General features: G+C 45.5%; 1 protein-coding gene across 4 annotated transcripts in view; it reads right to left on the bottom strand.

The window, feature by feature from the left end:
• Positions 1-498: 498 nt before the first annotated feature.
• LOC147628833 (N-terminal acetyltransferase A complex catalytic subunit NAA10-like) overlaps positions 499-12856 on the bottom strand; it is a 36770-nt gene continuing 24412 nt past the window's right edge. The window contains exons 3-4 of one of the 4 annotated variants that reach the window (XR_015267826.1): positions 1173-1348; positions 499-1010 (exon numbers count right to left, since the gene is read on the bottom strand). Coding sequence is in view for 2 of the 4 variants with exons in the window: in XM_086811993.1 (XP_086668119.1) it covers positions 12561-12628 (68 nt within the window). In the remaining 2 variants the exon portion in view is untranslated. Of the gene's footprint in view, positions 1349-2864; positions 12629-12856 lie in introns of those variants that run through there. The other 3 variants (XR_015267825.1, XM_086811994.1, XM_086811993.1) reach the window with 3 other exon arrangements.

Below are 12856 nucleotides of genomic sequence, written 5' to 3' on the forward strand. Positions count from 1 at the left end.
ATTTTTATGGGTCACAAGATAAAGATGCTAGCCTACAAAATCATGTACTTGTAAAGGGTTTCAAACATCAATCAATAAACCATCATTAAACGTGCAATACTCTCTCTCTCTCTCTCTACACACACACACTGGTTATCTCTCATCTTGTGTAGCTCTAATACCAACAATGTGCACACATTCCAGCTTTATTATTGTTCTACATTATTAAGATCCAAAGGCCAATCCTCTTCAAGAGAGAGTACAATAAAATTTGGCATTGTATTTGAGGATTCTAGGAAAATTAACCCTTATTCTGAAATAATTTAACATGGCTTAAGGATACTCTATGGCTAATGGATAAAATATCAAAAATGCCAAGACCTTTGCATAGGTAAGCTTATTGGTCTCAAGAGACCTCGTGATGGGAACATTCACTTATCACTTTTAGCATTATACTAGGAGAAGCTCTATGGGAATCCATAAGGAGACCATAAAAAATTAAGTGCTCATACTGGAGAGTGCAGCTAAACAATCTATAGATTTAAACATATGAAAGATTGAAACACTCACAAAACAAATACTACAATCAATTTTGAGGGACTAGTTGGACAAAAAACCCATGACCCACACACAAATGGCTTTTAGAAAGCCCAACCATAATCTTCCTCATTTAGAGAAAGATTAAGTGGTCGCATGTTCTATTGCTGAAGATGCTCTTGCTTCGTCGACTTCTTCATCTTGTGCCACAAAGTTTGCACCTACCTTCGCTTGCTCTTTGGCCATCTTCTTGAAGCATCAATTCTTTGTGTGTCTAAGCTTCTTGCATAAGTTGAATCTGATAGTCCTTCTTTCTTGCCTTTCGTCTTTGTAGATCACCTTGATGTTTGTGGTAGGAGTCTTTGTCTGTGAGGATTGAACCATCTCATCATAAGCCATTCCTCAACCACCCTTAGTACAATCAAGGTTTCAGAGAATTTTGAAACCTCTTCTATATTAGATAGACGCATGGCCTTCTCCATCATCCTCATCCACTGTAACTCCCAAGCCAGAGAGGAGTTGTAATATAGAGCCAAGGTTGCTAAGATGTTCGCCCAAAGTTTCTGTTTGATTTATTTTTACAAGAAAATTTTGCTGAAGAGAAACTTTGGAGTTATGATTTTATTACCAAACAAGTTTTCCAACTTATCTCATACCTCTTTTGAGCTCTTGGTGAAATCCACTTGATGAATCAGGTTATCAAACAACCGAAGCCCAATTATCAATTCGATCATTCCTAGTGCAAATCTTCTCCACTCCATCGCTTGGATTGATGTATGTGCGATTGACCACATTCCATACGACATCTTATCATTAGGAGATGCATCTTAATCTGCCATGTCAAAAGTTACATCCACTGAACTTTTCAATTGCCAGACTACTTCAGTTGGTCTCCACCATGATGCTTGCACAGACTTCAATTTGAAAACCCCAAAATTTTTTATGTTGCACCTGTTCCTATTTGATGTAGAGGGCTAATTTTTGCAAGAGCCCCAATTTTTTATGATGGCAAAAACATGAATTAGAAGGTTTACACCTGATTTCAGAAAAGCCTCAAACATGTTTTTGATGTGGCATTGTAGGTCAATCGAGCCAATGACACTGAGTTGTTGCCGTCAACAGAAGCTAGAGTGTTGAATGCAAGGAAGGAGGAGGAGTGAGGGGCAGGTGTAGCATACGATGGAAGAGGCAGGAGATGGTGGCGTGTCAACAGCAACAGGTTTGGGCTGCAATTGCATTGACTGGGAAAAAAACGGGAGTCAACGGGTAAGTCTTGAAGGGGCTAGCTCAGCGAGGGGTCATGGAAGCACTACAAACAGTAAAGCTTTAGCCTAGTTAAAAAGAGGCCAGCATTTTGAGCGTTCTCTCATACACATCAAACATGAGAGACACCTAAGAGTGAAGGGAAAAAAAACGCTAGTAGCCCCACACGAACAAGCACCCGAAGCATGCAGCCTGCTGCTGTACAAACTTATATAGACACGATCTGTAGGGCAGGCGTGGAGCTGCATTTTGCAATCACTGGTTTTGTATGGACTGCTTGGGCTGATTGGGACCATGTACTGTGCTCCAGGTAGCTGTTTGCAGGCTCATTGTCTACATCTACATTGACCATTCTTAAAAACTTTAATTAGCAAGAGTAGATTCTCTGGTGGAAGAGGCACTGTAAAGAAAGAGAACCGTCTTACAGGCTCGACAAAGGATCTTAGAGCAGTGTGTAGAGAACTTATGCGCACTCATATAACTGTGGCAACTTAACATAACATTCCACCTTGCACCATTGCTTTCATGTAATAGTTTGTGCCATTGTGTGCTTTTTATATTTAATAAGAAAGAAAGATCTTCGATGAGGCCAAACCAGTTTCATATACTAATCCAATTGGATATGGATGTGGTGCTGCTGCCGATACCTGCCACGTCTCTTTTGGCATCATCTCACTGCCATCTACTGCAGCAGCAGCACTCTTCAGCCAGTAGCTTCCAGCCCATTTGTGCATCCAACAGTCAACCCAGATTTAACAGCCATCCACATCGATTTTGGCCCCGATTTTGAGAGCCAGGCAAACTGTTGGCTTGAATTTGACAAGGGTCTACTTCAACAGTCAGTTGTTGTAGTGCGACATTTTCTTACTGGTTCATGTTGATTTGGGTGGAAAGATCTCTGAAACGTGTGGTGTTGTGGGAAACGACAAGCTGAAACGTTTCCGGCAACCGTTTTGGGGTTTACTGAAATGTTTCGATGACCAAAACGCGTTTCAGTCCCCTACCTACCCCGAAACGCATTGCAGCCCTCAAAAACGGCCGTTTCGGGCGTTTCCCGTAACTATGCTTATAACACAAGGTGGTACAAATACATAAAAACTGACATACACGTCAAACACTTGTTACAAATCTTTTTCGGGAGACCACCCGGGCAGAGGACCCATGACACTCACTCACATAAAGAACATAGATATTTATGGGAGATTAGATCCCCCCCTCGAACACATGTTGGTGATGAATCTTCTTCTAGTGGTGTTGCCAGGCAATCAACACTTGGGGCATCATTTTAAGCTTTGAGGCTAGGGGCTGTGTAGAAGAAATCTGAAGTTTTTGTCAATGTTTGGCTCCAATTTGAAGCAGAAGGCTCAATTTCGGACAAGCCCCAAATTTCAACATGTGCAAGAGCTCCAATTTGGTGTTTTTCTCCATATTTGAGAAAAGGCCCCAAATTATTAATGCTGTAGTGGGTTCAATGTCAATGTAGGAGCTCAATTTTTTGCAAAATCCACAAATTTTTACACAAAAATCAGAAAAGCCCCGAAATTTTTGCACCTATAGAGGCGTCAATTTGGTAATTTTTGCTTGAGTTTCGAAAATCCGCAAATTTTGGTGCATCAGGGACTTCAACTAGACAACTTATGCTTGATTTTGTAAAAACCCCCAATTCTGATGAGTGCAAAAGCATTTATTAGACCTTTTTCACCTGATTTTTGAAAAAAAAAAACCCTATTTTTTGTTGATGTGCAGGTACAGGAGGTGTGATGGGCTGGGGTTATGCTGGAAGTGCAGCGCCGGCTACTACTGATGGAGCAAATAAGGTCCAGCTGGTGGCAAACGCGACACATGCTTGTGCACGTGTAAAGTGGTTGGATTGCAAGGGGGACAGAATGGCTGTAGACAAGGGTGTCATGTAGGTGACGGACCTGTGGCAGTTGAGCAGGTGTGTGCTGGTCGAAGCTGAAGCAACAATGTGGCACACAGCTGCAGGTCGGCTATTACGGGCAGCAACTCAACGTGGCCTATTAATATAAGGTTTTAAACCTTCTATTCAAGTTAACCGACCATGTAGCCAACAACGGCAACACTTGTTCCGGTAGCTGCATTTGTGGGCTGGCGACACTCGTCTCATGTTGCACTTGTTGTTTTGTTTTTGTTTTTGAGCTGGGAGGTTGCAAAGGAATCACCCTCTACCACCATTTGCTCGGGGAAAAAACCCGTTACCACCATGTCACCATGAGTCCTTTAAGAAGGCCATGAGCACTTACTTGGACTACCCCCAGTAAGGGGTGTGGGTCGGCATCTCAAGAAAGAGATAGTGCAGGCCTTGACCAAGGATCTCACCTGCTGTAAAAGCCCCTTAAACTCTTCTGTCAAGAAGATCACCCAGCGGGTTTCCGAAAAGGAATGCCATGCCCATACGGAGGGCGTCGGCTCGAGGGAGGTGTCCCAAACAAGCGATACCCGGCGGTAGCCCGAATTCCACCAGATATCGAAGACGAGGTCATACCCAGACAAGTGACTACAACGGCTCAGGCTCAGCCAACTCACGAGACAGCTCGTTGTAGTACTTAGGTACGGCCTCGTGGAGGAAAGCTGCAACGCACTGCGCATAGGCGATCCTCTGCTTCGGGCAAGGGACTACCCAACCAGGTAGTCTCCTCCCGCGAGCCTCCCCTCCAAGGAGGATGGTTCCGATTTCGTAGTCCGAAAGGTTCCGATTTAGCCCCCTGGCATGAATGATGGCGGGCTGTATTGCCTCCCTGGGGCCATCCAGTTCGGAGCGCTGAATGAGGAGGTGGGTAAGGGAACTTTCGTTCTCATCCCCTTTACACAACGGGCACGTCGTAGGTGTGGATTGCATCACCTTATCCTTAAGATGTAGCCCGTCCACGCGAGCGAGGTGCAGAAGTTTCTCACCAACCCCCCCGGGGTCCTCGCCGATCATGGCTTTAAACAAGTATTTCCGAGAGAGATCAAAGGATTTCTCTTTATAGGACCTTAGGGAGACACAACCGTGCGAATTTTCCCACAACTTCCAACTCTCCTCCCTCTCGCGGTTTGGACTGGCGCGCTGTTTATATACCTCTTTCCCCAGAAAAGAGTTCGCTTGCACCAAGTCCACTTCTTGAACTGGGTCCAGGCGGGGATATTGTCACCAGCCTGGACATTTCCCAGTTTGAAAGAGGTCTGGTGGACTCCAAGATGTTTAAATATTTGGAAAGTACAAGCTTTGGGAATGGGGGATTATCCTAGAATACAAAGGACCACACTCCTAGAATTTAGGAGAGTTGCTATTTTTGGCCCGACTCCGATGGAAATTCTGTTCGCGTCATTATATCTGGAATTGAGCAGATACCAAGAGTTGGCAAAGTGCCTATGACAGAATGTCTACCAGTTGGGATATTTTTAGAGATAAAGTTTATGGAAGGACCCATCTCTTAGATTGGGACATGTGGCAAGGAGGTGGACCAAAGTGAGACAAGTGGCCTGACACTTGTTAGAAAGTGGATCAAAGTGAGACAAGTGGCCTCACACTTGTCACTTCAGCTATTGTGTGGCTCTCCACTTGTCATTGTAGCCTTCTCTTGCCATTTTAGCTCATGGGAGGCCCAAATCTATAAATTGGAGCCCTCTCTCTTCATTAATGGAGGCTCTCTTGCTGCACACTAGCCTCTACCACCGTTACAGGCTGCCCTAATGATGGCTACTCTCTTTCTCTCTCTCTTGAAGGCTGCCCATGAAGAATACCGGCTGTTGGGGACTGTTTTGGAGGCTTCCATCGCGAAGAAATACTGAAGGCAAGGGTATTTAATCATTTATTATGATTTCTAGCCATTGTACTTGTTGCACCAGCATTTGTACCTGCTGTACCTGCTGTACCAGCCACTGTACCTGCTGTACCAGCCACCGTACCGACTGTACCAGCCATTGTACCTGCTGTACTGGTCATTATACCTACTGTACCAGCATTTGTACTTGCTGTACCAGCCAATGTACTTGTTGTACCAGCCATTGTACCTACTGTACCGACTGAATGGAGAGTTGTACTTGCTGTACCAGCTCTATTGCATGAAGACCCGTGGTTTTTGGGGAAGAATCAGTACCCACACGGAGGTATATGGATTATATTGTTGGCTCGGCATTTCTACAGCCTATGTTCCGGCTTAGTTGCCTCGTGTTGGGCTGTGTTATGGCATTTGTATATGGATAATCCGGCATCTCCCGTGGGGAGAGTAAGGCCCTCAAAGCTTGTACATCATATTATTCTCCTTGGGTAATAAAATACTCCAAGGGGGGGGTCGGCCCATTCCGGCCTCTATGCGGTGTCACACGTGCAAGCTCCATTTTCAGCATTTGTGGATGCTTTGTCCAGCTTTATGTTTTATCAAAGTGATGATGGATATGTGTTAAGGCTGTGGCCATGTTTAAATGTTTTAATATGCATTGATGGTATCAACAAGTGTGTCAAAGGCCCTAGTCCCCCGGGCACCACCGCCGCGAGTTACAGATATGGTTTACCAAGTCTGCGATCCAAGTTCGCAGTCCCGAATACTTGGTGAAGGCCCTGACTCTCTGCCCTGCACAATAGGCAGAGACAGGGGGTAGTTTGAGTTCTCTGTGCAGGGCTGAAGCGGCAACAGAAGTCGATTTGGCTGCTTCACCCAATACCCATCGCATCCCCGTTGCGATTAGGCTCTCAATTGGGTTAAGCTTCCGCATGTCGTGGGACCCTAGAATTTCCGCCCCATAAACCGCGACTGGAAAAATGCAAGCTTTGAGAAAGGCCAGTCTGCTCCACACTGGGATCTTTCTCGAGCAGCACAAGTGTTTATGCGAGTATAGAATTTTACGAGCCGACTCTATCCGATCTTTGATAATGGTGTCAATTGAGACCTCATTATCAACCAGGATGCCAAGATATCTATATCTCTTTCTTGAGATCCAATTCGAGGCCCGAATCTCTCAAGCTCATCCAGGTCGCCAAAAAACACTGTTGCCTTGCACTTTGCCACACCGCACTTCATGTCCCACTTCAGCGCCCAATCGTGGAGTCTATCGAGGCTAGCCTAGAGATCCTCTTTAGACTCCGCCAACAAAATGAGATCGTCTGCAAAGAGAAGTCCTTGAATGCGCCTCTGGAGTTCCGGTACTGAGACCCCCAGGTTATTAGCGACTTCGCTCAATATATCGTTAATGAATATATTGAAGAGTGTAGGCGATGCGGAACATCCTTGGCGGACCCCCCGCGCGATGGGAACTTCTTCAGTCAGTTGTTCCCCTACCCGTACTCGTACCTTGGACGATTTATATAGGGCTTTGAAGAAGCTTAGGATACGCCCCCCCACTCCAGCCGCCTCCATTTTCAGGAAGAGGGCTTCATGGGGGACTTGTGAAAGGCCCATAACACCTTAATTCCTCTCGTTTTGTTGATGTTGGTGACAAGAAGAGAGAGAGAGGGAGAACCCCATACAGTTCTTGGAGGAGACTCTCCTATCTTTGGCTGATCACACGACGCTTGAGAGAAGACGCTCGACAGAAGGGGCCTACCACTCGGTCCTGGCTCTCACCTACTTTGCTCGAAGGCTAGTGGAGGGTAGCTTGCCCCTGTGGCGTGGTGTTAGAGCTTGGACAACGTGAGGCTGCCCTTCGCGGTGGATATCCGATCTACATCAACACATACAACCTGTTTGGTGCTTGGTTTCATTGTATTTGTATTGGAAATCTAGCACAAGGTACCTATGAAGCTTGTACATTCAAATACTCCTTAATAATAAAGGGGGAGTTCGGCCCATTCTACCCCAATGCAAAGGTGTCATTATTTTTAGTTGTGCTATGTAAGCCCAGCGGGGTGTGCTGTGACAAATTCCACCACGTATCCAAAAGATAGAAAAATAGAGAGGATAGTTGTATTATGTAAGCCCAACGGGGTGGGGTGTGCTGTGACAAATTCCACCACGTATCCAAAAGATAGAAAAATAGAGAGGATAGAGAGAGAAGATAGAGAGAGGGAGAGAGAAGGGTTTAGGGAACTCTAACATAGAACACACACACTGAGCGGGGAACAGGCCCTGCCCCCTTTCAGGAATTTATTCAGGAACAATACATGGGCTCGCAAGTCAGGATCAATACATCAATACAAAAGCAAACAAATATGCCGATGTAGAAACCCAAGTCAAAGTCAATGTCAAGGCATGAGATCCTGATGCCGAGCACACCACAGAGATGGCCCACAAGATCCAAACCCAAATCCAACGTATTCCAAACTTGTAGTCTAGGTACACAAGTGATAAGAATAGATGAAGAAGAATATGATGTTCAGCTGTAGATTTGTCATCCAAAACCAGAATAGAAACAACCCCAAAAGAGTCGCAAAGAGGCGTATGAATTAGGGCTAGTCCACGTGGCAATACGGCAACACGACAAACCGTAAATGGCGTAGAAGAGCAGGTGGCAGCTGATCAGCAGGCGGCCCAGATCAGCCAATCAGTGGTGCAGTCTAGGCAACCATACAGATCCAACAGATTGGCGCCCAGCAAGCATACGGCAGGCAGCACACAAGCGGCTGCAGTCAGGTGCAGGAAGCACAGACAGGTGGTGCAGTTCAGCAACAGGCGACTGCAGTCAGTAGGGAACGGCCAGGTGGCAGCAGCAACGGTTAATAGCAGGAGCATGCGGCGCTTTTCAGTAGGCAGCGGTGCTGGCAAGCGCAGTTTTGCAGCGGCACACAGTCAACAGACAGTACGGTGACCAAATAAGCAAGCGTACGACGAAGGTTCCGGCAGCCATACAGTCCAATCATACGGCAGTCATCAGTGCAGGCAACAACAGGGCCATGAAGCTTTTGATGATGGCGATGATGAGCTCCATACTTCCACGATGATGTTGATGAAGAGCCTATTTTATATTTGAGGGGGTCCTGCTCTTTGCCAAAAAGCTAGCTAGGCTTTTGCTTTGCTTTTGTTCTTTCTTCACTTTATAAAATATAACTCACCCGGTAGTGCATGGTGGAAAGATGGCTCATCATCATCAGTGCAACATTGTACATTATTAGTACCCTTTAGGATGATAATTGTCGTACACCGTGACCCCATTGTAATCCTCAGTCCAGAATAAGTCAGGCACAAGCTACGTAGGTCATTCCTCAGCCATAGCAAGTCAATCAATCAAGTCCCTTAACCCACTTCAAGAGATGCATTCATGCATGTAGAGTCCATAGAAACATTAGGGTTTGCATTATAAAGCACTCTGCATATTGCATATCATTCATCCATTGCATATAGTCCATTGCAGAAGCCTTCAAATAACATCTAGTATTTATTAGTATTTATCAGGCATTTTTTTCATATTTTACAGCATTAAATTATCATGAACAAGTCGTGCAGCAAAAATAGCTACAGTCGGCCAGCTTCACAACCAACCGACCAACACTTGGGAGCATATAAATAGGTTTGCTTTTGCACCATTCAATCATTCATATCAATCTTCAGCCAAGCGTTGCAGTCCTCAGCCCCTGGAGCATCATTGCTTGCATCAACAGCCACCCAACAGCAAAACGCAGTAGATTCAATAGCCGGCCAACATCAGCTCATCATCAGCCTTGCGTTTTCAGCATACATAGCAGCCGGCCAGCGTCTGTGCATCATCTTCCTTGCATATTCAGCATCTAACAGCATTCAGCCGCATACAACTCATTGTTTTGCATCAGCCACTTTGGTGAAGGCAAAACTTAGCATTTATATTCATTTCAACATTCATTCACAGCCTAGAAACAGTCCCAATCAGTCCACACCTCAGCCTCAGATTTGTAGCCTTCCCTCATTCCATTGGGAAGAGTGCATAGGCTCGAGATTGGTCATCATTGGTGCCTCTACAGCTGTGTACAGTTCAGCCTGACTCTTGGTCCTCAAAGATCTTGCGTTTGGCTTATCGTCAATCCAAAGTCAGTCTCTTCAAAGTAATAAAGCAAATACTATTCCGGTAACGGGATAGCGGGGCCTTCAGTGGGTAATTCGAGACCCCATACAATGTACAGTCTCTCTCTCTCTCTCTCTCTCTCAATCTCTCTCTCAATCTCTTAAAGTCTGAAGTCTTAAAAGTGGATTGCTAAACTCACGAAACTCAGGATAGAGAAGGCGGTGTGAGAATTTGTGTGACAGGATCCTTAATTACAAATACTTCTACCGCATGTTACATTGGTATCAGATTCAGCTTGTCCACACACACTGCATCCTAGCGTGAGGGCATCCTTGGATGGTCAGATTGTGTTCCAGCACGACCACCGACTTTAGCATCATGTCTACAGAGGAGAGTATCCATCAGTCGGAAGAGGTCTCCCCCGAAGGAGACCTTGCTCTTCCGACTACCGCAGACACCATAGCTCTACTAAGACCTCGGAACCAACTTCTCATGGAGCGTCTCCAACTCTTGGAGGCAACAGCAGCATGACCTCCTCCGACTCTAGCAACCCCTGACTACATCTCCCTCTACTTTCAGATGGAACAACAAAGAAGAGAAGACGAGGTTCGACGGAGAGAAGAAAAAGCAATAGCTGAAGTAAGAAAGCAACACGAAAACACAGATAGACGGGACTATGAGAAAGCCCAACGCAAGATCAAAGAAGACCGGCGTCAGGCTAAACTTGCCGCTCGGGAGCACCAACGAGAGCTCGATCGAGTATGTATGTTACTCGAGCACCAAAGGGAAAAGGAGGCCATGCATCTTAGATATCAACACCTCTCTTCACTTTCCCCAGCCTTAGGTGCCACCAGCCAGCAGCCAGCAGCCCGCAACATCGACTACCGTCATTCGAAGTCAACCAAATTTTAGTAAGTATGATGGTAAGTGTGATCATTTAGCAGTTAATCAGTTCATTCATCAATTTAATGCTCACTTTCCATTAGCTAGGATTACAGATCCTCAGGACAGCGTCCACCTAGCGGCTCCCCACCTTACGGGTGAAACAGTCACTTGGTCGCAGTATTGGTCTAGTCTTCATACAAACCAGACCACAGGTGTCACAGCTTTTAGCTGGGATACATTTGTTCACGACCTAAAGACCAGATTTCTTCCGTCCCAGTATATGACCAGCTTGGCAGATGAGTTCTATGGACTCAGACAGAACGGATCACCTGTGCTTCAGTTTTCCGGAAAGGTTATAACTTTAGAACAACAGTTAGGGTTATCTAAGCAGGCCAAGATGAATCAATTCATTCGTGGATTAGATCCTAATATCCGGTTTATAGTTTGTAACTTTGAACCCAGTACATATGACCAGGCTTTGACTCTCGCTCAAAATGAAGAAATGAGAATTAATGGAGGCAAGCCTAAACAACTGCAGTCTAGTACCAAACCCCAACCGAGGAAGGGTAATTTGTCTTCTAAAGACACTAAGACAAACAACAGTCCTAGCTCTAGTTCAGGGGGTAAGGAACCCAAGCCTAAGAAAACCCCCGAGGAAAAGGCTAAAGCAAGCATCGGAGCAAAAGAAGTATCAGTCAGAAAACCGATGTTTTTTCTGTCATACTATTGGACATGGTAAGAAGGATTGTCAAAAATGGCAAGCGGAGCAAGCCTCCAAAGAGCCTTCTGCCACAATTGCCGCAATATCCCTCGCTCCTCGAGACCCGCCTGCTACCACTAACGCGGTTCAGATCTTACCTTCTATGCATCCCATGCCATCCGTGGTGCTTGATGCTACGCAGGAGGGTGAGGCTACAACCGCACAGAAAAGCCTAATCCGAACTTATAGCTCTGCCAAGAGCCGCCAGTTCATAATCCTTTTTGACATGGGCAATTTTGAGGACACCATCTCTCCCCAATTGGCTACCAACATGAGTTGTACCTTAGTGCTCTATCATTTAGAGGTAGACGGGTTTACACTTGGTCTCCGCACCCACATATCTCAACGGGCACAGCAGTTTTCTTTTCAGATTCAAAAGGCCTCATTCCAACGAGATTTCATTGTCTCTCCTCTTTTGGGGTGTGACATGATCTTAGAAATCCAGTGGTTTCGTCAATATGAGCTTATTCTCGATCGGGGACAGGACACCTTTATTATCTCTAAAGGAGCCTGTCATGATTCGTGGGGATAGGAGCATTCTTGGCATTCCTACGATTTCTCATCTCCAGGTCCGACGAACTGTCCGCAAGGGAGCGGAAGGAGCATTGGTTTATGCTCAGACAGCTTCTATCTCATTGATAACCGCAGTCTCATCTTCTTCTTTACTCCCACAGTTGGCAGATCTCCTTTCTCATTCAAACATTTTTCTTAAGGATAATCTCCCACCCAATATCCCACGCTCGTCCTGTGAGCTACGTAGGTCATTCCTCAGCCATAGCAAGTCAGTCAGTCAGTCAAGTCCCTTAACCCACTTGAAGAGATGCATTCATGCATGTAGAGTCAGTAGAAACCTTAGGGGTTTGCATTATAAAGCACTCTGCATATTGCATATCACTCATCCATTGCATATGGTCCATTGCAGAAGCCTTCAAATAACATCTAGTATTTATTAGTATTTATCAAGCATTTTTCCCATATTTTACAACATTAAATACCATTTATTTATCATGAACAAGTCATGTAGGAAAAATAGCTACAGTCGGCCAGCTTCACAACCAACAGACCAGCACTTGGGAGCATATAAATAGGTTTGCTTTTGCACCATTCAATCATTCATATCAATCTTCAGCCAAGCGTTGCAATCCTCAGCCCCTGGAGCATCATCGCTTGCATCAACAACCACCCAACAGCAAAGCACAGCAGATTCAGTATCAGGCCAGTATCAGGTCATCATCAGCCTTGCGTTTTCAGCATACATAGTAGCCGGCCAGCATCTGTGCATCATCTTCCCTGCATTTTCAGCATCTAACAGCATTCAGCCCGCATACAACTCATCGTTTTGCTTCAGCCACTTTGGTGAAGGTAAAACTCAGCATTTATATTCATTTCAGTATTCGTTCACAGCCTAGAAACAGTCCCAATCAGTCCACACCTCAGCCTCAGATTTGCAACCTTCCCTCATTCCATTGGGAAGAGTGCATAGGCTCGAGATTGGTCATCATTGGTGCTTCTACAACC

The sequence above is a fragment of the Cibotium barometz genome, chromosome 18, assembly GCF_041138505.1.
Source record: "Cibotium barometz isolate CiBa-2024 chromosome 18, ASM4113850v1, whole genome shotgun sequence".
Classification (NCBI taxonomy): Eukaryota; Viridiplantae; Streptophyta; class Polypodiopsida; order Cyatheales; family Cibotiaceae; genus Cibotium; species Cibotium barometz.